Source organism: Ambystoma mexicanum, chromosome 7q (assembly GCF_040938575.1).
Source record: "Ambystoma mexicanum isolate Mex_15411 chromosome 7q, UKY_AmexF1_1, whole genome shotgun sequence".
Lineage (NCBI taxonomy): Eukaryota > Metazoa > Chordata > Amphibia > Caudata > Ambystomatidae > Ambystoma > Ambystoma mexicanum.
Window position 1 is genome coordinate 765,244,671 of NC_090941.1, and position 25,894 is coordinate 765,270,564.

A 25,894-nucleotide genomic window follows, 5' to 3' on the forward strand; every position below is an offset into this window, starting at 1 on the left:
TGGGTTACCGGATGGGAAACCTGGGGTGCCGATAGCAATTATGACCCATTCCAATGTTTGGAATGAGTGATAACAGCACTGGGGACCCTTGTTAACGGCCTTGCTACGTTTGGGCCTTTAACTCTTCCCCCAGGCTGTTATCACACTTTCCAGCCTTGGAATATGTGATTATTGCTTATTTATAGCCCACTTTCACATGGCAACACACATGGAAAAACACTTTACATTGCTTTTCTCCTTCAGTGCAGCCTAGACATGGGCCTCATTTCGGGTATGGCAGTAAGCCTCCTGGTGATACTGACGGCTTGCCGCCAGACTCGAAATAAATGACTCCATGGGAATGGGGACCACGGAAGCAAACGGCACCGTTTATAACGATTCCGGTGCTTCCATGGAACCCTGCAGGTGGGTGTCGTTCCACCCGCCAGGTCTGACCCTGGAGTGCGGGACGGCATCCACCGGCAGAGTCACAGTGTGCCGGTACGGAAACAACAGTGCCGGTAGGCTTACCGGCACCTTTGTTTCCAGACTGGCACACTCATAATGAGGCCCATAGTGTGTTTTCTCTGCTTGTTTGGTCTTATTATGTTTAACATATACTTAATAACTTGCTATTTCACTGTAAAGCCATTCTGAGTTTGCATTATTTAATACAGAGCATTACATTCAATCAAATAATGTCTACATGACCTCACTGAAGTGTGTGCCACTATGAAAGAAGCTAACTTTTGCCTTTGCCAGTGCTTGGTTCTTTCATGCTTCTGCTGCTGTCCATGTGCCATGTCTATTTTTCTTTCAAGCTAGCGCTACATTATTTGTCTTCCTGCACAGCTAATTTTGGATTCATCCACCCACTCATCCACCGACGCGTCTATTGAACCATCCCCATCCATCCGCCTGTCTCACCATTCATCATACCATCTATTATCACAGCCGCCACATCCCTCTTCTTTCCCTCAATACACACAGCCACCATGCATTCATCAAGCCATGCATCCACCCAAGAACTCACCCGTCTCTCTATGTCTCTAGGAATGTACATTTAGCTATGCAGTTACCTTCTCTTCCTATATCGACACCAATGCTGGTTTCATCGTCGTATTCTTTGTACTCCCATCTACTTAATGATCCTACTCTATTATATTAATTACCAATCCTTACCGTGAGTGGGCGCGCATGGCTAGCTATCTCCCTATCGGCCATGTCAGTCGATCTGCCCAGGCACTATATGCCCACTCGTGCGGCAGTCTGCCTGTCTATGTAGCTATGTCACTGTGCGTTAGTAGATTGGGAGAGATGGGGAAAGGATTCAACGTGAAGCGGAGACCGGGTGCCATCGGTGCTTGCTTCTCTCTCTCCCTCTCTCTCGCGCGCGCGCTCCTCTTTCCTCTCCTCGGCTGGAAGGAGGCGTCTGCTCCTCCCGGGAAAGGAAAGAGAAGTGTGTCACGCTTATTCAAAAAATGATTTTGGCGTCAGACGAGGAAAGCCTGGGAATGGAAGCACGTGATGCGGCTGCTCGATGCAAGTGAGCTGCAGGCAGAATAGAGGGAGGGGGCATCAGTGCCATGCAGGCAGTGTAGAGAGGGGGACATCAGTGAGATTCTCTCGGTGCAGAGAGGGAGACAGGATAGGTGCTGGCAGTGCATGGAGGGAGCGAGCAGTGCGATGCACTCGGTGTAGAGGGGGCATATGTGCAGTGGGCTACAGTCTGGGATGAGAGGAGGGAAGCAGTGAGTGGCAGAGGGGGAGCACTCAGAAGCAGTCCTAGAGAGAGGCAGCCAAGACAGCCTTATCACACTGGCACCGAGGAGAGAGTTCAGCACCAGAGACAGCGACACTGCACCCCGGTGAAGAGGCGAGGGCTCGCGGGCTCGCTGGAAGCTGGAGCCGCCACCATGAGCCGTGCTGCCGCCCAACAACTAGCGCGGGTGCCGGTTCCCTGACAGCGGCGGCCGCGCAGCGCCAGCCCCCCGGCCTCTGCCCTCCCCCCGACCCCCCGCTTCCCGTCCGTAGCCCCAGCCGCAACCAGCATGTCTCGCAGGAAGATTTCATCCGAGTCCTTCAGCTCGCTGGGCTCGGATTATACGGAGACCAGTCCCGAGGAAGAGGGCCCCGAGGGGCCGGAATGCCCGCTTGCCCGGCTGTGCTGGAATGGGAGCCGCAGCCCGCCTGCCGCCCATGGACGCGGGGAGACCCACGAGCTGCTTCCCCGTAGGACCACCAGGAGGAGGAGGGTCAACCTCGACTCCCTAGGGGAGAGCATCCGGAAGCTGACTGCTCCCACGGTAAGACTTGGGGCTGGGTGGCGGGGCACTGCCCAGGTCAAGGCACGCAGCACGTGTGTGCCACCCGCACTAATAGAATCATTCCGAGCCGGTCTCACCTGTCTACTGACCGCCGCATCCTCACGTGAGTGCACCAGCCCTGTACCATCCTTATTACCTCACTGTACCTGTCCGCGCCATCGTCTCCCGTCTGCTTGCACCATCCTCGAGTCGCGTGTATGCCCTTGCCCTTGCCCCAAGCACACATATGCACTTGAGCAATCCTCGCTTGACCCCACCATAACAACTCGTGTACCCCGTCCTCACCTGCCTTCAGTAGACTATATTATACCAATGTGTGGCGCCCACTGCTTCCTCGACCCTTCTCATCTGGCTCTGCTCGTCTCACATATCTGCACCACCATTACCTGTCTACACCACCCTGCATTGCCTGCACTGCCCATACCTTTCCGGGCCATCCTTATCTGTCTCAACCACCCTTATATGTCCGTACAATCCTTGTCCGTGTTGACCATTCTTACCTGCTTGCACCATCCTTGCAAGCCTGAAGCACCCTTACATGCCTGTGCCTCCCATACCTGCCCACACCATCCTTTCCTGACTGCACTGCCCTTACCTGCCTGCACCACACTTACCGGTGCAGACCACCTTTATCTGCCTGCACCACTCTTACCTGGGAACACCCTCTTGTTCTGCCTATACCACCCGTACCTGTCTGCACTGCCCTTACGTGCCTGCACCACACTTACCTGTTCGCACCATCCTTACCTGCTTGCACCACCCGTACGTGTGCAGACCACCTGTACCTGCCTGCACCACTCTTACCTGGGTACACCCTCTTGTTTTGCCTATACCACCCGTACCTGTCTGCACTGCCCTTACCTGTCTACACTGCCCTTACCAGCCTGCCGCTTCCTCACATGTCTGCGCCATCCTATCCTTCAGGTATCTTCCGGGATACTTTTCACTTACCCGCTACACCATTACCTGCTTGTCCCACCCTTACCTGTCTGCACCACCCTTGGCTGTCTATGTTATGCTTTCGTGCTTATCTGTCGGCACCGACCTTCCCTGCCTGCACAATCATTACCAGCCTGCCTCACCCCCACATTTACCTACCATCATAGCCTAGAAGCATCTTTAGGAGTCTTCACCTGACTGCTCCCCCATCACCTGCCTGAACCACACTTACTGGACTGCAGCACCCCCACATCCCCGCACCATCCTATCCTGCAAGCTTCTGCAAGTGCAAAATGCACTTGCCTGCACAATCCTCACCTGCCTCCACTATCCTGGCTATCATGCATTCTGACCCACCAACTTAATTCGCCTGTCGTTGCCACCTGACCTTTCTCCATCCTCCTCTCCAGTCCGTGCCACTCTCACTAAGCACCAGGCTAGCATGCCTTCATCGTGCCCACATGTTTGCACCAACCTATCATGCTGATGGAATCCTCATCTGTACGCACCCTGGCACCAGTTTGTACCACCGACCCCTCCATTGGCATCCTCGCCTACCTCCGCTATCCTGCATACACGTTGATTTCTGTGTGCACCTTTAAGCACTGATTCGTGGAATTATTTGCTTGTAAATCGGGGATTTGCACGCATACAATTCCATGAACCAGGGCCTTAATGTTTAACTCCACATCTTTCAAATTCCGTGGCCACCCGCACCTGTCTTGAACAGCGTTACCACCACACACATCTTTCTTGATTAGTCTGCCCTGCCTTGACCAACATCGCCTGGGATCAAAAACTTAAACTTCCACCAACAGCCTACCTGCCCCCACCACCCTCCCCTTCCATGAACAATCCCACATGCCTTCACCAGCTTGCCCAGTAGGGCCAGGCTCCTTGACATTGTGATCTGCCTTCACCATGCTCAACCTGCTTTACAATTCCGGCCCCAAATGACCAGCTTTACCCGCACCGCACTCACTCCCCAATCTTCAACACCCCCATCTTCCATGCCCAGCCTGCACTGCCTCCTCGCCTTCTGTGACTGCACTTTAATATGAGGTACCAGAGTGGCCGTGAAGGGTCTGTGTATCGTGTGGTACCTGCAGCAGACAGGTGGAACTTGACCTTTTGACCTGTAGAGCGTCGCTTAACCTAGACGCATATTTTATGGATATATATTGGGTTCAGACCCTAGCCTGTCATTCAAGAGACCTTTCCCTCCGGGCGAACTTTTAAGACCCCTCTTACTCGCCCTCATTGGCTCTGTAAAATAAGCTCGTCGCGTATACTCCACGCCCCAGACATAGAGGCAGTCAACACTGCACTGCATACAGCCATTACACCTCATCAGGGACCCTCTTGACCAGCAGGGCAGTCTGTTTGGTTGCATTTTGTACACATTGGGAATTCACAGTGCCTTGGTAAACTACCTTTCACTGGACTAATGCAGATGTTGCTGGTCCTCCCTGGTTGTGGTCCTCCCCCCAGTTTCGTGTATTTTTTTTATTGATGTGCTTCTTGCTCGCCACGGTTCTATTATTTTCCCGGGAGCGCGCCTCTGGGGGGCCGGTTATTTTCTTCTTTCTGAAGCCCAGTGTCAAGCTTTCTGTTGAGCTCGCGTTCAGACTCCGAGGTTCCCCAGGTTCTGTCCTCCCCACCCTCGCCGCCCTTCACGTGCAGCCACTCCAATCTGCTTGAGGGCTGTGAAGTGCCCGTAATGTTCCCGGAGAGGCTCCCGCGAGCCCGCTGCCGTCATACCCCCACATTCCCGGTCAGTCTCTGCCTCTGCGCCATCGCGGGGGCCGCGGCGAGTGCGCCCGGCGGGAAGAACGCGCTCACTTAGCGCCTCGCGCTGGAGTCCGTCAGGAGAATGCCCTCTTGACCTCCGAGGGCTTCCCTGACGTGTCGGGGGCACAGCGGGGAACACGCGGCTAGTGGCGAGGCTCTGTGAGGGGACGCGCAGGCGAAGAGCTCGAGGATCATTATTAACCATTTAGCAGCCATTAATCCTCTCTGCCGGTCCTCCCACGCGCGGGACTGTAATGGGCTCAGCTGTGCGTGCCGGATCGCGCTCCCATAGACGCTCAGGGAGTCAGTCAGGGAGTCAGTCATGGAGATGGGTTAAACAGTCAGGGTTGCCCGGGAAATTGTCCACGTTGGAAACAACAGGTACACATATCGTTGGACCCAAGCGAATGCGCACTGTCTTTTCAAACGTGGGTGGTAGGATAGGTTTGCAGCATTTTATCTTAGCCACACCACACACACATGCTGTTTGCTGGCAGTGATTGCGAGAGAAGGCAAGGGATTCATTTAATTGGCCAAGACTCGGCGTTTGCCCCAGGTGTTTGACCTCGGTGGGGTTAAGAGACCCAACTCTAAAGTTGTCGTGTGGGACATGCCTTGAAGCTGCAATTGTGTGTCTAAAGAAGGGAGAACAACTCCATTTTGTTTTCACTTATTTATATGAAAACGGAGCATTGTTTTTCTTCTCAGTAACATTATTGGTTTTGAAAATGCGGGTATGCTCCGGGTGTGACGCCTTTTTTGCCCAGCAATGATCTGCATTGTTTATGCGCCTTGAAATAGACTTTTCTGGATGTTTTAGTCCGTGTATAAGTTTGCCTGTTACATGGAAAAAAAACATATTTTACAATATACCCCTTTGAAGAAAATGATGTTACACTTAACGATGTCATAATTATAACATAGTAAACGTAGTAAACTATTTGATCTTATAAGAAATATATCTGAACTCCATCCTGTCATTTCAATTTAATTTAAATGTATTATATTTATATCTCGCACCAAATGGCCCGGAGGCATACACGCGCAGGCAAACAGACAAAAGCACAAAAGCAACTCCAATTTAAAGCCAGCTTTTGTGAACATATAATCTTTAATAAAACCCCCAGAATATTACAGAATTAAATGGCACATTTTTCTAGCACATTTTTTATGGACAGGTGGGTGGACGATTGGCACATTGCAGGAAAGACGCATTGTGCAAGGCAACAAGAGGACCAGGGTGTCACTATGTGTACCTTTTGTATCAATTTAATAGGAAGAGTCTCAGATGTCTCTGGCTTGGTAAAACAAAGTTAGTTGTAATGCTACAAATATTCTGCTTGTATGTTATCCAATCCCCCAAACACCCACACACCTCTCTCACAAAACACCTCTCACGTCTCGCCAATTCCCCATCACAACTTGCATTCCCAAACTTCTCACTCTCAGTCATACACATGCTCACATGCTCTGTCACACTGCCAAGTCACAATTTGCACTCCCCAGTCCCTGCCACACTCCAAATCAGACTCAGAACTCCTACCTTACACTCCCCAATTCCTCCCGTAGTATTCATTCCTTCATTCTTTCATGCTACTTCTGCATCTTGCATCCTTTCTCCCATTCTGTCACACTCTTCCCTTAGGCTTTCTCCCAATCTGCAGCCCACTGCCTCTTTCCGTCCAGGCACTCCCTCTCTGTTTTTTGGCCCACAACTTCCCCTGAGCCACGCTCCCTCTACGTTCTGTACTTCTGCTCCCTCTGATTTCTGGCACGCCACTCCCTCTCTGATTTCCGGTCTGCTGCCCCATTGCTTCCTCTCTGTTCTCTTGCCCACCACTACACATCTCATTGAACACTCCCCCTCTCTCTCCATCCTTCTCATATTGTGACCATTTTTTTTTTTTTAATTTAGAATTTGGCCCAGCTCCTCAAAAAATGAGGCATCTAAAAATAGAGCAGAGAAAATGCTACTTTTAGATAACACATTTTTGAAAATGAACAGGTCACCTTATTCTCCAAGGTAACCTGTGCATTTCCATGGCGCTGAGCTGTAGCGCAAAAGATGCACAGCCCGGCTGCCTTGAATACGTTTGTGTCGGAGGCACTCTCCCGACAATGTTCTACAGACTCCCAGTGCATTTCACCATGACGGGCCCTTGAGGGGCCTGCCACTGTAAAATGCGACCCAAAAAAAAATGCATTTCTATCCCATTTAAGGAACAGAAATGCAAGTGATGCAGCAGCAGTTAAAATCTCTGCCCTTCCACTTAAAAAAACATTGCATGACAGGGTCAGCAAAGACTCTGGCATGCAGTGGCACCACCGTGCACCTTTTAAAAAAATGGTGCATGGGGTTGTCTACAATTTCTGCATATTTAAAAGTGCATCTTGTTTGTAAATTTGGGGTGCACTTTTAAATGTGCAGGAACGCCCCCTGATTTGCACAATGGGGTGAAAAAGGCCATGTGAATGGGTGCATATAAGATGCACCCATTCAGTTGCCCTTTATGGATGGCTGCTCTTTTTTTGGGAGCAAGTGATACGATGTGCTTGTGCAGTTCATGTCTTGCATCAACAAAAAGTATTGAGAAACTGGCCCCCAATTATAAAAACCATTGTTTTTGCAAAAAGGTCAGTACACAAAATTGCCCTAAACCGGAAGGTCTGTTTAATGAAATGTTAAACGTACCCCCTTTCCTGCACCGTTTGTCAAACTTTCATAGCAGAGACGCACTTGGAACATCCCAAAAATCTTGAACCGAAACAATGCCCTGTCTCCTGGCAACAGCAGACAGGGGCAGTTGCAAGTTAAAAACAGAAAGACAGCATTTGACATTGGAAGAAAAAGAAATGATTAGACCGGCAGGATAGCCTTTATACGGCAGTTGCCAAAATAACCATGTTAATGGATCAATGCGCTTGCTGCAGGGATGCTGTGTCATTTTACTGGATTTGTAGACAGCGCACTGTTGCCATTTTCATGGTAGCCGAGCTGTCAAGCCATTTAATAAAAGATATTACTTTACAAAAAATCTTACATTCCATTTACAGAAAAAAAAAACGTTTTGCCTGAACAATCGACTCAACTTTTATTGAGTCGATTGCACTTTAGAGCTGCACGGCATTCAAGTGGAACCTATTATACTTTATGGTTCACTATAGATCAGCTGTTCTTCCTTTCTTATATATGTGTCTCATTGATATCTGTAGTTCTATAATTGTATTTATCTAGCTATAACCCTCTTTCCATATTTATGTGTACACGTATTTCTTGTCACAGATGCTACCTAATGGTTAACTATGTATAATTATCCTGTTATGCCTTCAAGAGGTTTCTGGTGACATACCACACCATAGGCTCTTAAACAATAGGAATGATAAAAACTCTGGACTGCCCATTGGTTGGTTTCCAATAATGACAAATAAGGAGCCTCGTAATGTAAAATGAACATATGTCTGGTAATGTGTATTATGTTCCAAATTTGTCACTTCAAGGGTATGGTGAGGTCTGCAAACCATTCGTTTGTGTTGGTTTAACATCCACTGGAAAGCTCATTTCCTCAGGGCATAGAAGCTGCAAAAGGAGCACTGACATATCAAATCAAGCCTCACACCAGGATGATGATCTCTGGAATGCGTTTGAAGCTAGCAAGCATGGGACAAGGGCAAAATTAGAGTAGCTAGAGAGGGATGGTAAGCCTGGAGTAGGGTCCCACCATCTTGCTGTCTGATAGGGTGCTCGTCCTTTTTCTGTCCCCTTCATTTCCTGCAGTCAAGGTACTCTCAGTGTAATGTCATAAGGCAAGGTCACCAGCTTCAACAGCGAAGATTGGAAGCCTTGTGGCAGGCTTGCCTTAGACCAATCCCCTATGGCACTTTGCTTTCAAACAGAGATGACTCCCATCTCATTGTTTGATTCATCTGTGGACCTTCAAGATATAAAAAAGGATACACGTTGGACCTCTTTTGCAAGTGCAGTCCATTTGAAAGTTCCCTGTCATATAGGTGAAGACAGAAGGCATCCAAGGCAGTGGAGAGCTCTGTTGCCTAATCACCCTTTTCTGGGACAGTGGGGGCGACTGTGGCTGGACCAAGACCTCACCTATAGCTGCATTGGAACCAGGACCCTGTTCACTGAAGGTAGAGGATCCTCTGTAGGTGTTAGCCTTGCTCCTTGGAGTTGGAGTGCATAACAGAAGAACTCACCGCATTGCAGGATACATTGGAATGGTTCTCCCATTCCAACGTATCCAGGATGTCAAGGAGCAGCTGTGGCCCTGATTCCAACATTGAACCACTTGTGTGCTACACTGACCAGGACACCACCTGCCTGTCCTTAGCTTCTTCAATCCATGTGATTGTGCTTCTTGGATTGCACCACACGTTGGACCCAGTTGACCAACTAACCAGTCCAATGGCAAATCACCACCTCAGGAAGATACTAGAATCTTTGATCAATGCTGTTGAGTCCCCAAAGTTAAGAATAAGAGCCCATTTCCCCCTGGTTTGCTTTCTGGACCATATTTACTTTTAAGCAACCCTAAGCAGTTCTAGAACATTGACATAGTGCCACTTAAGGGCCTGAACAACTCTGCTCATCACCCAGAAAGCCATTCTATAACAGTCTGCATTTTCCGTGTTGTCTGTATTGGTGTGGGTTTTTGCTTCTGTTTTTAGTTAGTTTATTGAATTTTATTGTTTAATTAAACATCTACTTTTTTATTGAACCTCGATTGGACATTCTTGTACCTTACTGGCTGGGGTTACTACTGTCATCAACTCACGCCCCTCCTGAAGATTTAGCCAGCCCTACCACATTCGGCAAAGGAGGTTTACCTTTCTGGCTGTGCTGTTTCATATTTTTGATTGGGATCACTGTTGGTTTAACAGTAGTGTAACGCTGAGTAGGCGGTTTAGAAACTATTCATCCCTGTAATCCTGCAGATCACTAGTCATGTCATCACATGACCTGATTGTGGGTCAGAAACCTTATCACCCCATACAGCTCAGAACTAAATCTCTGTAACTTCTCTTTGGGGTGAGAGCAAAGTGTTCAAAGGACTAGCAAGAGCTAAGCTGAACAGTTGAATGAAAGCGGTGTCCAGAATCCAGGACTCTGTTTGCAGCACTGGCAGTACTTTTCCTTTCAAGTCACTGCATCGGTTATTCACTGCTGCAGATGAGGTCTGGTGTTTTCCCAAATATGTTATGCCCTTCTCCCTATATCCAGAACAATGTCACCACCTAACTGCTGCCTTTACTGTACCCTTGATGATGTGTTGCCTACTGGGCTACTGTGCTGGTTGCATTTGTGTGTCAGAGGCACTTGAACCCAAAAGAAACTGGGTGCTTTTGCCTCCCTTCATAGCACCCACCACTGGTGATATTCAGACCTTCATTCACAGGGACGCTCCATTGATTCATGCACTTCAATGATCACTGGAAGGCCCTTAAAACTGCAGTGGTGTCACTTACCTTGGGACAGGCAGATGCTAGAAGTAAGCTCTGTGACTGAGAAGAACCTCTGCTACAATCTGAACTCTATGAGTCCTCTCTAGCTGCAAAACTTGAATATTGTTATATTTTATATAGTGCTTCATGCCAGAGTCATTCCATTTCAAAGGCGTAATTATTACTCATTTTAATCATATTAATTGTGACCTTTGTAGGATGAAGGGCTGTGTTGCCCCTGTTGGGATTGAAACCTCTGTCCTGCAGGCTGAACATAGGTGTCTGGGCCGAGCGCTCTACTCGCTGAATTCTCTTTGAATCTCTCTGTTCTCACTTTGGAGGGGCATGGTATGGTTTTCATCTGGACATTTAACAAATCTGATGCCCTCTCTTCACCCCAGTCCACATGATAGGGACATGAAGCACTGCTCGAATTGAGGAATATCTGATGTTTAATGGTTTATCATTAGATTTCTGGCACTTCTTGTAGATTAATTTATTTAAGCCAAACGATTCATTGACTTTTCTATCTGACTAATGACTCCTGCACCCACAAGATATTTTGTAATCAATTTTGCTTCATTTCATGGGATCTTAGGATTCCAAATAGAGTCGTTGGGATCTTCCAACAGATTTCAATCAAGTTACATATAAATAATGCATTTTCATTGTGTATGCAAATAAAGCATAGCCTTGTTATAGATTAGTTGACCACATATATGTGGCGTGTAATCAAAGGCCCCAAACGCACGGAACTCAAGGGCCCACAGGAAAAATTACCTATCAGTCTTAAAAAAAGAAATAACAGTGCCTTCACACTGAAAAGGGGCCTATTAAGACAGACTGGGGGGTTTCTGCAAGTAACACAAGGAAGGGCCAAGTGAAAAAAGGCCTACTTGTCATTAAAAAAGGAAAAGCAGCATTTTAACTCACAAAGGCAGAAGAAATTCAAAGTTCCCTTTCACATGAAAAATAGGATTTTCAAACACTGACACCAAAAAGGCTATGCATGTCTGTTTACATTTTAAAGCAGGACATTAACATTTTTTTCCCCTGCCAACATAGAGATGTCAGGGAAGAGCCTTGGTGTGCATTGACAATATGTAATGTATATTATGCCTCACATGCAAAATACCGCCAACAAGTGAAAAGAAAAACGCTGTTTTCATATGTCACACATGGATTTCCTGTAGGCCAGAAGCAGACCATGTTGGCCTATGGGTCTTTGGTCAAAATTCACAAAGGACTCCCCCACTGCCAGCCTGGTTGTACCCCAATTGTTTATAACTGCAATCAAATTTGGTCCGAAGAGTATCGGAAACCAAGTTGCCCTAGACCTGCTGTCTCTGAAGGCAGTTCTGTGCAGGCAAATGTTTTAGCCAGTGCATGACAGGAATGTCCAGAGAGGGATCTCAGTGTTGCCAAGGCCTCAGGTTTTACGACTGGCAGCCACCAACTTCAAACAATGTCAGACAACAAAAGAAAATAGACTAATACAAACTATGGTCATAGGCTGGCCGAGAGAGACAAATGGCCTGCAGGAAGGGAAGCTCATATTTGCCCATATGAAGATTCCCTTTCTTTACATGGACTGTCACAATGGTTGCATTTTCCTAGAAACCACAAGTCACACCGATGACATGTGTGTTTCATTTTTCAGATCATTTCCAGGCAATTATGTTGACATACAATTCCTCCATCTGCGACTTAGGGGAATGTAATAGCGAGCTCAAAGGTGTTCTCATGGAACCGTGCAAAGTGTATTTTTGCAGTGCAAAGTCCAGGCAAAGTAAGCACATAGCAGTACAAAATGACTTTGCCCAGACTTTGCACTGCAAAAATATACTTTGCATGGGTCCATGATTCAGGGTTTGAGTCGCTAGTGCAAAGTCACTTTTCAGCAGTGCAAATTCACTTTGAAACAGGCAAATTATCCATGAATCTGGCCCATAATCGTTAGGAACATGCAATTTATTTCCCACATTCCTGATTTTACCCCCCACTAGTTCACCAACTCCAAAATCCAAGATATGTTCAGAGCAGCCTAGAACACCTTTTAGCTCGCTATTACATTCCACTAAGTCGCAGTGGAGGGGGGGGTCTAAAATCCAAAATTCAAAAATCATCCCCAACTTCCCCAACACAGGCCTTTAAGTGGAGGGGGGAGTCTGAAATCTCAAATTCTTAAATCATCCCAATTTTTCTGTCTTCACCAACACCGACTAAAGTAGATGGGTTGGGGGGGTGGCTCAAAAAACAAACTGCAAGCCTTTTAAGCAAACAGGAAAACCAATATTGAACAGCCTTACATTTGTCATTGATTTTGTTCACTGACCAGTGCGAAATTGAGATAAAGTACTATGATTTGTGTTTTTCCCCATTCATTTGTGTGATTTATTTCTGTAATAATTGTGAGCCACAAAGAAGGTGGAATGTGTAGTTTGGTGTGATTTCTATTACCTATTAATTTAAATGAATACAAATATATTTCCTGTACACCGGCCTGCTTCTTGGCTCATTGGTAGCTCAGGGGGAGGGACCCAAGTGGCATGATATGAGGCTGAGATAGGGCTGAATAAAATAACTGACATTACCTGTTTATTGTGTGACACTTAGCTTGGGGTGGGAAGGAACTCCATGCATGTAAATAAATCATGTTTAAAAACAATGTCATTTTAGCATTGTTGCATCAAACGTAATTGAGCAGCTGGGCAGCACTTCTTTATTTAAAGAATACAAATGTAGTGGCACAATGTACTTTGAGTCCTCAACCCTTCCCCCTGCAGGGTTGCAGGTCTTTATTCAACCCTGCAGCATGTGGAAGGCATGGTTGCCACAGGGAGCCTACTACCATGCTAAGGGTATATATGGGTAGCCAGAGGCTCAGGGGTGCAGTCATTGAACTCTAAGCTTCTGGTCAGCCCTCTCTGCCCCAGCCTCTGACAGTGCTGTTGTAAATGCATGGGGTGGTATTGTAGAAACGTTGCACTTTGCACTGGTGCAAGTACAGTTAACACTGGGGCAAAAGTGAGCAAAACAGAAACAGTTCAATGCATTATTTGCCAGGGTAGTGTCAGAATACGTTTTTAGAACTAGGGCAATGTTTGCCCTAATGCTGACTGCATTTGGCACGGTGCAAGGGTTGTGGTATTACACCACCAGTGCACTGGTGACAGTGCAATCAGTGGTATGAAATGTCTTACCTAGGCTATAAAATGGCTGACCTAAGGTTTTTCCAAGTTCTTTTGGATTCATTTTATGAGAGGATTGGAGGAAATCAGGGTCGAATGCCAGGGCATTGAAATGCACTGCTCTACACAGAAAGGACCGGAATGACATGGGCAGTATTACAAAAACTTTGCACCAGGGCAACTGCAATTAACACTGGGGCAAAACATTCCCAAATATAAAAAGTCTTCTTTCAATGCATTCTTGCACTAGGGAAATGTTGCCCTAGTCCTCGCACTAGAGCAAAGCACACAAACATACTGAAAGAATATATTTTTTTGCACTTTGGCAATTCTTTCCATTGTGCTAATTGCTCTTGCACCAGTGGAAAGTTTCTGTAATACGATCCCAGATCTGTCTAAGCTTCCGGTTCAAGGTCACCAAACAAGCCGTGACTTCTCTGGAAGCGATGGACAGATGACCTTGAATTTCATGGTTCTGTAAAATGGCTTGCGTAAGGCACTTCCTGGAAGGAGGCACGAGTGTGCAGAGGATTCAGCGAAGGTGACTTCTGATGGCGAACATTTTTTCTAAAATCAATCTGTAAATTGAGCTAGTCCTATTAACTCTGCATTTCAGAAGGTGCTGAACTCCTTCTCAATTTAATTCATTCCTCCAATTAATCACATTAACATGTGCCCGAGAGCAGAGCGGGCGGAACTGGAAGCAATAGCACCCGAGAGTTGCGACGTCTGATATTGAAATGTAAATTTCACTGATTGTGCCGAGGTGTAGCCTTCATATGATGCCCATTTTGCACATAGCGACCCCCTTTCAAACCACGATTGGGGTCTTCTTGGGCTGTAGTGCTGATATGAGAACACTGCAGGAATACTGTATGTCGTCTATGACTTATCGGGCGAAGTAGACGCAGACGCTGGCGCACATTGTTTAAATCTGGAGCATGTTGTGAACGCTCCTGACAACTTGCACCAAGTTCGGTCGGTGTCTGTTTTCACTTTAACAAAGGCAGTCGGATCACATGAAAAAAGAAAGCAATCCTTTTGGGAAATCGTGTAATCTAGTTGCTAAATTGCCAATTTGGAAAGTTTACTTCCAATGCTGACTTCCATACTCGACCATTTTGTGGAATTCTGAGCAAACTCAATTAACTGTCATGTGGCATTGGTATAATGCTAATCTGACATTTACAAGGCCTGCACAATAGTTATGTGACATTTGTATAACACTAATCTGCCATGTGTGTGGTCTGCAAACAGGGTCGGACTGGCACAAGAAATAGGCCTGGACACCCAAAAAAAGTACCCCACCCATCGCCTCAAAAAAGAGGCCCACCTCTCACCTCACGACCCTTGACCTCTGATGACATCACCGGAAGTGATGTCATTGACCCCACCCCAAAGTGATATCCTGGGAAGCGATGAAACATGACCTTTCACCCTTTGACAAAACAGGAATGGCATCAAATAGCATTGTTCCTAAGTACACTATGAAAAATATGGTTATGATTTCACTAATGTGATATACATTTCATACAAGAATGGATCACCATATGTATCATTAATATCTGTGTGTATAGATCCATATTGCACGTTGGAAGTTTTTACTGTTTTTTTTCAACAAAAAAAATGTGCAATTTTTTTTTAAGCAGGCCCAGGAGTGGCCAGAAACCGGCCCCCACTCCCCAGGGCCGGGCCAAAAGGCTGATGGGCCAATCCGACCCTGGCTGCAAAATGATTATGTGGGATTGGTAGAGAAGTGATCTGCCTTTTCTATGGTCTACACAATAGTAATTAGTGTATTAGTATTAGTGTAATGCCATTCTGCTAGTATGGTATACACAAGAGTTAACGTGACATTGGTCGAGTGTTAATATGCCATGTACATGGTATACAGTGCAGTTTATGAATCATATATTGGCACTGGTAGCAGGATTTACCAGCCTTTGGAAGGACGGGAGGTTAATTGGCTCTGTTGCGATTGGAACCTGTGACCCACGAGTTCCGTACAGACATCTACACTGGATGCATTAGATTCGGGAACTATCATTCAGAAATATTGCTATCCCCTTTGTCCTCACATTATTTGCCCGGAACTTGTAGTGCTAAGGAAAAGTCTAGGTCCAACATTATGCACTATGTCGTCTTTACCATAATCAACACCTGTGAAGCCTTGTATGCCACGTTATGGTCATTAAATATTCGTGTAGTATTTGATGAAAATAAACAAGGGAGCTCTTATGTGGAGATCTAGACATGATCCCCCACACCACTGACAACCTATTATTATAATAGTGTGTGCTTACCTAAAGCTTTATGCCACACTCCTCCAGTTTCTAAGCACTGTGTTAATATAGCTTTATAGACCTGTAGCGAGCGAGAGCTATTGGGAAAAGGGTTAGTGGGTGGAAAGGGTAGTTTTGTAAAGAAAAATATCAATTTCAGGTTTAAGTGTGCGGTGCCATATAAATTAAGGGTGCAGTTAATACATTGGCCATGTGGACCAAGATTGGTGATTCCAGTGCTGTTCACATTTGGGTTTGAGGTTGTAGCTAGAGAATCATGGACAGATGATGTGCCTGTTAGATCATCTAGTAAAGTTTCTGTAGTTGGTTGGTCTGTTTTCTGTGAAAGTTTAGGATATTTTTAATTTTGTTGGTTGCAGGACTGTATATGATAACAGTAAGAGAATTGGGGTTTGATGATGTGCTTGGAAGTTCATCTGGTAGAGTTATCACAATTGGTTTGTGTCAGTGCAGGATACTTCCTTTTCTTGGTTGTTGTAGGTGTATCTAAGGGAGGTTGAAGATTTGTTGTTTGCTTTTTCCATATTATGTAGACGTCCAGACCATTCCCTTTCCTCATAGTATTGTGGGGACCTGTAGCTTTTGATTGAGGATTCGTTTTTGTGGACAGTAACATACATTATTTGACACGTTTCGAGACCTGCCCTGGCTAAATTCTGCATAGTTGCAATGAGTGATTTGTGTAGATAGTAGTTAATTTGGCTTTTTTACTGATTGTTTGCATCATTGAGCCCAGTGTATGTTTACCAAGTGGTCTGCAAGTATACCAGATGGGGTTAAGTTTGGCTTCAGCAATTGTCATTTTCCTAGACAGGACAAAGAACCATGGTGAATATAAGGGACATTTTTGGATATATAATCGCAAAGATTTAATGGGGCAGTCCTTCATACCTTGCACCACAACAAGCTTCCAGTTGGTTTCAGTGATGGATTGGTGTGTTTTGGTAGTTTCATTGAATGTTAAGGTGGCATATTTGCGGCCTGTTTCGTCTGTGCGAATACAGAATGCATAAGATGGCAGGGCATGTTGTCCTTCTTTATGTCGTTGTGCAATATGTAGTTGGATATCATACCACACATTGGATTGTAGAGTTATTGGATGGTCTGTTTTGAAGATTCCACTTGTTTTTATTGTGTGCAGATCATTTTCAGTGATGTATGGTCTGTGTGTTGTCTGATATTTGCACTCATGTTTTTTATGATGGAAATTAAGACATTGTTGACACTCTGGAAGTCTTCCCCATGCATCAAGTTGACATTCTGTGAAAATGGAGGGCTGCTTAGATATGTATTTAGGCCAGCAGGTATTGAAACAAGACTTTCAGGCTGATATTCAGAGCCCGATGCCTTGGTTGTGGCTCTTTTGTATAGGGTAGAGGGAGGTAATAAGAATTGGGGGGTGGAGTAACTAAATGGGGAAAGTACATGCAGGTGAGAGTATTTTATTTTTCAGCAGGAAGCTAATTAGTATTGGAGGGGTGGAATATTTAAATGTGGAAAGTTAATCCAGTTGTCAGTAGTTATTTGCTATTTTCATTAGGCAGGGTAATGAAGGGCCAAAGTTAGAAGTTTAACATAGAAACATAAATATATATATATTCAATTAACAACAGTGTAATATAGTGTTTAGCAGGTAGGCATGATTAAGATATTACACAGAAACATGTTTTAAAAAATGAGTGTATTCAGAACATTTAGCTAGCAGGTGGGCACTGTTGGGAATCAAATGCGAATGCACTTTATTTACCTTTGTTTAGCAGTTTCCTTTATGTGTGTTGCAGTGTTTGTTTTCTTCATAACGTTTCTGACACAAAAGCCTTACTTTAAATGATTTGTGAGGGGGCGGGGCCACGTTATGTGCGCAAACACGCATGGCAGCAATGTGACTAATTAATTATTGCCGGTGCGGCTGCAAGCTAGGACGCGTGTCAATGAGTAAGCAAGGGCGGCATCAATTAAATACCGGGCTGTAATGGCAGCGCTACAGTGGAGGTAAGCAGCACTCAGCATTTTGCAGGCTTTATTCAATCTGCCGGTTATACCAGTTTGTATAGACCACAAATTGACCAATCGTGTTGCCGAAAAAACTGTTAGGGTGTTCTAATAGCTGTTATTGTTTTTCCATTTGAATGGTACTTGATATATTGACCTTGGGATAATGAAACGCATGGCCTGCTTTTCCACAGGATTCAAACTTGTGAAGTGCAGGCTTCCCTTATGCTAGATAGGAGTGAGTACCAACATCCTTGCTTCTAGATATTTGGGAATTTATTTGAACTGTATCAGACTCCCGAAAGCTACTGTATTCTGAAGAAAAATATTCTTTATCTTTCCCTTGCATTGCTAAACATAGAGCTCTGATTTCCTTATATTTCAACCATTCTTATTGACATTTGGAAAATATGGTTATTCGTTAATAGCATGTTAAATGCTGAGTGACAAGGAATACTCATGCCTCCGGCACTACTCCTTTCCTCTGGTCCCCAAAAGAGACTTCCAGATGAGTTGGTTACATTTCAACGAAGGAAACAACATTAAATATGTCTGTTGCTCAGCAAGTTGAAGGCCACGTGTCTCGCCTAGGGGTGTTGCTAGGTCTGGAAAAGATCCAAGGCTAATGTCGGGGCTGTTGGAAGTCAGGGATAGCTAGCCTTTTGGTTGTAGCCCCTGAGCTTCTATCCAAGGCTACAACAAAAAGACCCAGGGCTATAGCCCAACCAGCACCCCTAGTGACGCCTCTGGTCTTGGCAGCTACAGTCTTTAGCAATATAATCCAGAAGCGGTGGCCATAAAGAGGTGTAGCTGATGATGGGCCACTGCAGGGGGACTCTCAGTATTTCCAAGGCCAGCTCATAACACATTTTAGCCAATCACATTAAGCATCTGGTTTCCCCTGTAACAGGACCTCTAGGCATGGTAGCCAGAGAATTAATGGGAAGAGTCAAGCCAGAGTTGAGCTAGGACGTTTGGCTTGTCTCTGAGAGCCATGCATGAGCCAAGCCCGTAACACACCTTTACATGTCCCCCCTACCTCCATACCCTGAAAAGACACAGTCCCTGCTGGCACTCTACCTCTGTATGCCCACATGACCAGACCCAATATTGGTCTATTGCCACACTATCCCAGATGCGCAAAATCCATATCTAGTCTCCTTCTTCTCCAGACCACCAAAAAATCCTACCTGGACTCTTGACACACCATCCCAAAAACCCATAGCTGACGTCCTGCTTCGTAACGGCAGAGTGAGATAAAATGATTCCTCCAGGATCACATACTTTCATTAAGAGGTGAAGCTGTGAGTTGAACTCAGTCTTCACTTAAACCACTTAATTGCATATCTCATCAGCTCCAGCTGTATACACATCAAAATACCTAATTCCATTTGACTGCATGCCCGTCAAGTTCTGGTGTTTACATTGCATTCTTAGACATGTAGTTCTAGACTAGTGACCAAAAAAGAGAGAGGACTCAACGAGCATTGCCTGAAAGGAATGAAGCATGCTGGTATGTATGCAGTTGGTACAGATGTGTGTCGTGTTTGGCTTAAAACCGCAACATTCTTTTATTTATAGGGATGCCTTGCAAATGACACAAGTCAGATCATAAACCACTTGACAAATATAGAACTGGAGCAGCCATGCTGATTAAGATTCGTTGTTGGGATGGGTGGGACAGGAAATCAGGCAGATAGCACTGGCTAGGCATGTCTTCTTTTTATTGCATTTTCTATTTCCTAGGTTAAGAATTCAAGGCACACCAAATATCTTCACAGGGCACTGGCTCGACCCACATCAGGCTACAGTCAGACACTGTGACCAAGATGACCATAGCCTCCTGGTTATCCCATCTCATTGCACCCCCTGAGCTATAAGGTGATTAATCTATTGATGTTACCTCCCAATTGATATGCAAATATGTGAGTCATCCAAGTAGTGAATTTAAGCGATCCTTTCATATCGGGAAGCCCACATTCTCCCTGATTTTGGATATGACCTCCAGTCAAAAAGGACTGAGCCATTCCCATCCCCACCACATGTGTTTGGGAGCACCTGCATTCCACATTTCAGCCAACATCACTTTAGTCTCTGAGGATAGACGATGTGGAATCTTTTAGGGATGGGATGGCATCCACAAATGATTTTATATTGTAGCTGGCTGAGTGTTTATTAATATATAGACAACCGTTGCAATAGCAATGACAAGTAGGACCACCAATTCAAGAGCACATAACTACAAACATAATGACAAAGAATGGGGATATCTCTTGTTTAAGTCCTATTTAAGCACAGTTTGACCTAGTGATACCAAGAGCTTTTCTCCATCCTTTCATCAACTCAGTACTCATATAAAACTAATCAATGTGCATCATTCTGAGTTTGGAAGTGAGATTAACAAGTGTAGGTACATACATTACTGACACTCTTTTGGTGGTGACTAATATACCATCACATTTACTGCACTGCCAAACTCCAACCTGGGAGGTGAAGTGAAGGCAACACTTCTAGCATGTTTCTGGAGGTCTTACCTACATTTCACTGTTAAGGTGGTCTCAAAATCCCAAACAGACCCAGAGGAATAAGACTCAGTCCAAACAAGACTCATTGACAGAGTAGACACATTTCATGGCAAAACCCAGCTTTATTCACTTCAAGACAAAGCCAGGACAGCATTCAAGCATTGAAATGTACTTGCTCTCAACATGTCAGTCAAAAACAAGTGCTTAAGTATTAAAAGTATCTCATAAATTATGTCACAACATGATATCAGTTCAGAAAACATATGGGAATTGGGGATAGGTTATTGGGTTACAAGTATCTGATGGCACCATCGGGAATTACCCCAATATTGATAAAGGTTAAAAAAACATCCTGTCTACGACAAATGATTGGTTGGCATATTACTTCATGGGCGGTGTGACACCAAGAATTTTGATTTTTTGGCTCTTTATTAACCAACCTTGGACACTTGACAGGTTTTGAATATATGAGCTAAATGTAGAGTAGGAGGACAGAGGCCCATGGAAAGTTCTTCCTTGAATTAAAAGTTGGATCTCTCATTTTCAGGCCATGAGACTGGGACAACCATTTGTACTTGGCCTTAGGTGGAGTTGTGTGTCTATGTGTGCATGTTGGGAGTATTGCAGGTGTTCTATCTATGATTGTTGCTAATGAATAGCATGTATTCTCCAATTATGGGTTCACGTGCAATGGGACCATGTTTGGAATAGATATACCTCCTATTTATTGGGGTTTTAGCTATTATTAAGGTGTGTGTCATGCTTTCTGTTGCCACCACGGACACTATTGAGTTATTCTTCAAGGAGTCATTTGGCTTACTGTTGTACTGAACATGGCTAACAAAGGCTGGTTGTGCTGTTATAAAACCTTAATTAATCTAGGAGTATACTGCTTGCATCCTGGGAATTTCTATCATGTGTCTTTTTCCCTATTTCCGATGCTCCCTTGTTTCACTCTAACCTTGGCACTAGTTGCCAGCCACTGTCTGAGCTGTGCATGGTTATGTATATCTGCGGATTCCGCCCTTTGCATTTTCTCGAGATCTTGAGACCCGTGCTAATTCAAAAGACATGCTGTGGCTTCCATTTTTAAGAAGATGGCTGCCCAATTACACTCTTTCTTCTGTGTTTACCGAGCTATATTCAAGTGTCATTCATATTGGATTCGCCTTATACATTGGTCCTGTTAGTGTTCTTCATGTCTATGGATGCTATGATAGTTTTCTTCATGTCTAAATACATATATTACCTATTGTGTGTGTTCTTCATGTGGAGTACATGAATGCATGCTCTTTTACTGTTACAATGTTAGATTGCATACCTTTAGCATCTTCAGCTCACATTGTCTCCAACCCCTGCTGCACCAGTGGAGGATAAGGGCACAAGGCTGCCTCAGTGAGTAACGTCTCTCATCTTTGCTGTATTGGTGCAGGGGAGGAGCAGAAGCTCTGGATGACACGTTCATCTACCTCCCAACACTCTCCCCTCTGGTGAAGTCCTCAAACACACCCATTCTTCTGCTCTCCCCAAGATTGGGTATCCATACTTTACTCACCCCCTCAAGGTACCGCCCCGTCTCACACGTTCGTCTGGACACCAGGTCATGTAGTAACATTCCTTATCAGAGTTACAATTTGCCCAATGCTCTGTGTAATTGTCAGGGTCCTGAGGATATGTGATTTTGACCCAGGAGCTGCAATAGGGCCTTCCATTGTTTGGGTACAGGGGAAGTCATCCGTGTGTGTACTCATGCATGTGAGTATACAAGTTTATCATTATTTTCATTTCTACTGCCTTTTTGGCATCTTTTTGCATTAGCTTATTGTTATTCTCAAGACATAGAAAGCTAGTAATAACAGTACCAGTATGGCCAACATATTTTGAATATGGTAGCCAACCAAGTGGGTATCAGTGAGAACAGTTATGTAACCAGTCATCATCCACAATGTCTTCCAACTCTTCCACCATGTTTGCGTGCAATTCTTTCAAGATAGCCATCGCCTCTGTGAGGATCCCATTTTCCTCATCCTTGGCAGGTGTGTATGTGCAGAAGGGTGGACTAATCTTTGTACACACACCACCTTCCATTGCCGTAATAAGGCCAAGGACATACCTTTTTTTGGAGAGTCATGACCATGACTGCACTCAGCTCTTCCCTTATGTAATTAAAGCCTGTCACAGTTGTATTTTTGGTCTGTAGCAGTTCCCATCGGGTTATTTGCAACCATTTGGTATTTGTATATGCCTGCAACTCAGGAGTAAAGAAGGATGTAAAGAACATTTCTATTCTGCTGAACAATTTATGCTCGTCTGTTATGCGTTATACGCCTTTGGTGCTTTTACCAAAGAATAGTTATCCCTCTTTGTGCGTTTAAGGGTGAGATACCTCTTATTTCTTAGACGGGCGTTCAATCAGGGGAAATCTCCAATCTACACCTCACTCGGAGCATACTAGGGATGGTACACTTATTGTCATTAAGGAGAAAAAGCCTCCCAAATTTAGGGGGAGCTGCATGTAGGCTCTGTAATCGCAAGCCCATTAATTGTCCTTTAATACCACTGTGCCTACTTTCATTCCAGGCACATCAAAAATCCATTTGCACCCTTTGTTCTCGTCTATTTTTACTGTACCTGTATTTCTTATGCATAGTGTGTCAACCTGCAGAGGTACTATGTGTAGTGATCCTGCTTCATCCTCTACCCACATTACTATTTAGTGTATTTAGTCCATTCTGTGAGGCAATCCTAATTTATGTTTTGCACAAACACTGGCGGTTGCTCTTCAAGTACCTCTGCTTTACAGTAAATCAGTCCTTTGACCCACTTTTCTGTGGTAAATGCCTGTGCTTCTATTTGTAACTGGCCTCTCCCCCAACATCCATGATTTTTTGTCAGTGCATTGTAGAACTTGGTGCTCTTCTGTTATTATTTCTCCTCTTTTTGAGCCTGACAATATGTGACTTATTACCTCATGTTTTGTGTCAAATCGCTCATTACAAACACTTCTTTTATGAAATTATCCTCATGTGGAGAATATTCCATTATTTTCCAGTGCATGGAGGCACTTCTTACCTGAAACTGCCCGCTGGTCATACATGCTGCAAGGTGTGTCAGGCAGTGTGCTACACGTGCGGGTGCTTCAGTGGTTAAAAATATTCTGGAGACACTTATGGTGTAGGGAATGAGGGAACACACAAAACAGCTCTCATCAGACGTCTCGCTTCCCTCTCGGCTCATATGTCCATACCACATATTATTCGAGACATGAGCAATATTATCAAAAGGTTGTCCCATAAGGCATTGATCATCAATTACCTTTTTTTTTGCTCCTCCCCAGAGTGATATTTGTAGGATATTTCCCATGGGTTGTTTCATTTAGCATCAATACAAATATTCTACTTGTGTTAACATCATGGAGAACATGAAAGGCTGGTCCCGGATTGCCGTGCATACTATTGTGCTGCACTGCGAACCAGTAAATAACGTTCAGATACAAAAAGGAGGAAATGCTGCTCCTATGATGATTGATATGGTATCTACCTTTTGCAAATACCTATTGGTATACGGTCCTGTAGGTGCTTGAAAGAATATCTCATCTCATTCAATATCCGCATTCTTCTGTCAGGGGATAAGTTTCTTTTGTTTCTTAAAAGAGCAAGGCAAGTGTTCACAAGAAAATCCTGGTCAAAAGTGAGAGGAAATCGTTTTTCTAAAACAATGTATGTTTTAAAATGAATTAGCAATACTGTTAAGCAAATGCTCCAGGATCCTAGAAAGGGGTAAGTAATTACGAAGAATGATAAGACTAGAAAAAAAAATAGGATTGTCATGAGGAACATCTTTTATTTTTACTTTGGAAGGGCCTTGCTTTATTTGAAATAAATGTCTTTCAGTTATGTTGGGACAGGTGTTCTTGTGTATAAAAAAAATGTGTCTTTATTGCTCTTGTTGCTGATTGGCTCTCGTCATTGATCTTGTTCGGGGTATTTGCACGTCTTCTTCACCTTCGGGTTCAGTATTTACAGATAGTGGGGTCTCATCTCGATATAGTTTGATGTCATTGAGATGGATCCAAGCTCTTCTGCCAAAAAAGTTTAACCGCAGATGGTAAGACAGCTTCTACAATGTATGGTCCTTGAAAACATGGCTTGTTCCACTTTCAAACAAAGTTACGCAAAGCACCATGTCCTTGGGACATAACAAAAGGGGTATCAGAAAATTATCCGGGTCAGTTTGTTCATATATTTCTTCTGTGTTTTTTGCGCCCTGCCGCCGCTTCTGCACCTGTGGAGACATACATTTAAGAGATTCCATCATAGCTGTCAAATAATCATGCATTTTCTGTCCAAGCACAGTGGCAACATTTTCAGCATCAATATGAGATTGTGTGGGAGGAGCAATGGAATTAAGCACTCTGTACCCCATCACCAGCTCATGTTGATTCAGGTGATGGTCAGATCTGGCTGATTACCTAAGGGCTAAAGGAAGGCAGTGTAGCAAACTCTTTCTAAGAGTGTCCTTTATTTTAGCAAACATTCTTTTAAGATGCATTTTAGGTGCTCACAAATTACATGTGCTTGTGGATGATAGGCGGAATGAGAATTTAGGTTTTATTCCCAAAAAGATAGTGATGTGTTCAAACACTTCATTTACAAAGTGTGGTCCGTTCTCGAAAACGTAGTACTTCACACTCTCCCCACCTTGGATACACCTCTCGTATGAGGTAATTCATGGTGGATGTGGTATCTGGATGTGTGCATGGACCAGCTTCAATCCAACGGAAACAGGGTATATACTTATAGCCGTTACAAATTTAGAGCATATCCACCTAGTCAATATGCAAATGCTGAAAGGGCCTATTAGGATGGGGTATTGCTCCTGTCACAATTCTCAAAGTATAGGCAGCAGTACACTTCTGACTTACTAGACAATTGATAACAACGTTTGCAATGTGCTCATTTAAATTAGGGACACACCACTCCTCCAGAATCAGCACTGCAAGAATTTCCTTGGGGCATAACAGGTTTCACGGTGCTGTCTTGCACACACATTTCTTCTGTGGGGGACAATGAGAACCCCCACTTTTTCCATAACTGTGGCTCATCTGGCAGTACCCTTCTCTGCAACTCTATTATTTGTGCTATGGGCAGTGTTTTAAAGCTCTCCTTCATCACTATGTTCTGCACACATTTGCATTTGTTTGGGGGCAATTGCAACGTCAGATACTTCTGGGAAATATGCTGCACTTTTTGCTTCTAAGTCAGTGGATGTGTCACCGTGGGAAATCATGTCTGCACCTCATTTGTGAACTGTGCCCTTCACTACGGTGACAGCCCATGGAGGTTCATGTATGTCTCGAGCCTTTTTAGTAATGGTGCATGCTGTACTGGTGT

At 44.6% G+C, this 25,894-nt stretch overlaps 1 protein-coding gene across 2 annotated transcripts in view; it reads left to right on the forward strand.

Moving 5' to 3' along the window:
• Positions 1-1,356: 1,356 nt before the first annotated feature.
• The window catches only part of GUCY1A2 (guanylate cyclase 1 soluble subunit alpha 2), a 1,716,628-nt gene continuing 1,692,090 nt past the window's right edge, over positions 1,357-25,894 (forward strand). The window contains exon 1 of one of the 2 annotated variants that reach the window (XM_069640697.1): positions 1,357-2,285. In XM_069640697.1, the coding sequence (XP_069496798.1) occupies positions 2,031-2,285 (255 nt within the window). In that variant the 5' untranslated portion in view covers positions 1,357-2,030. The remainder of the gene's footprint in view (positions 2,286-25,894) is intronic. The other variant, XM_069640699.1, reaches the window with a different exon arrangement.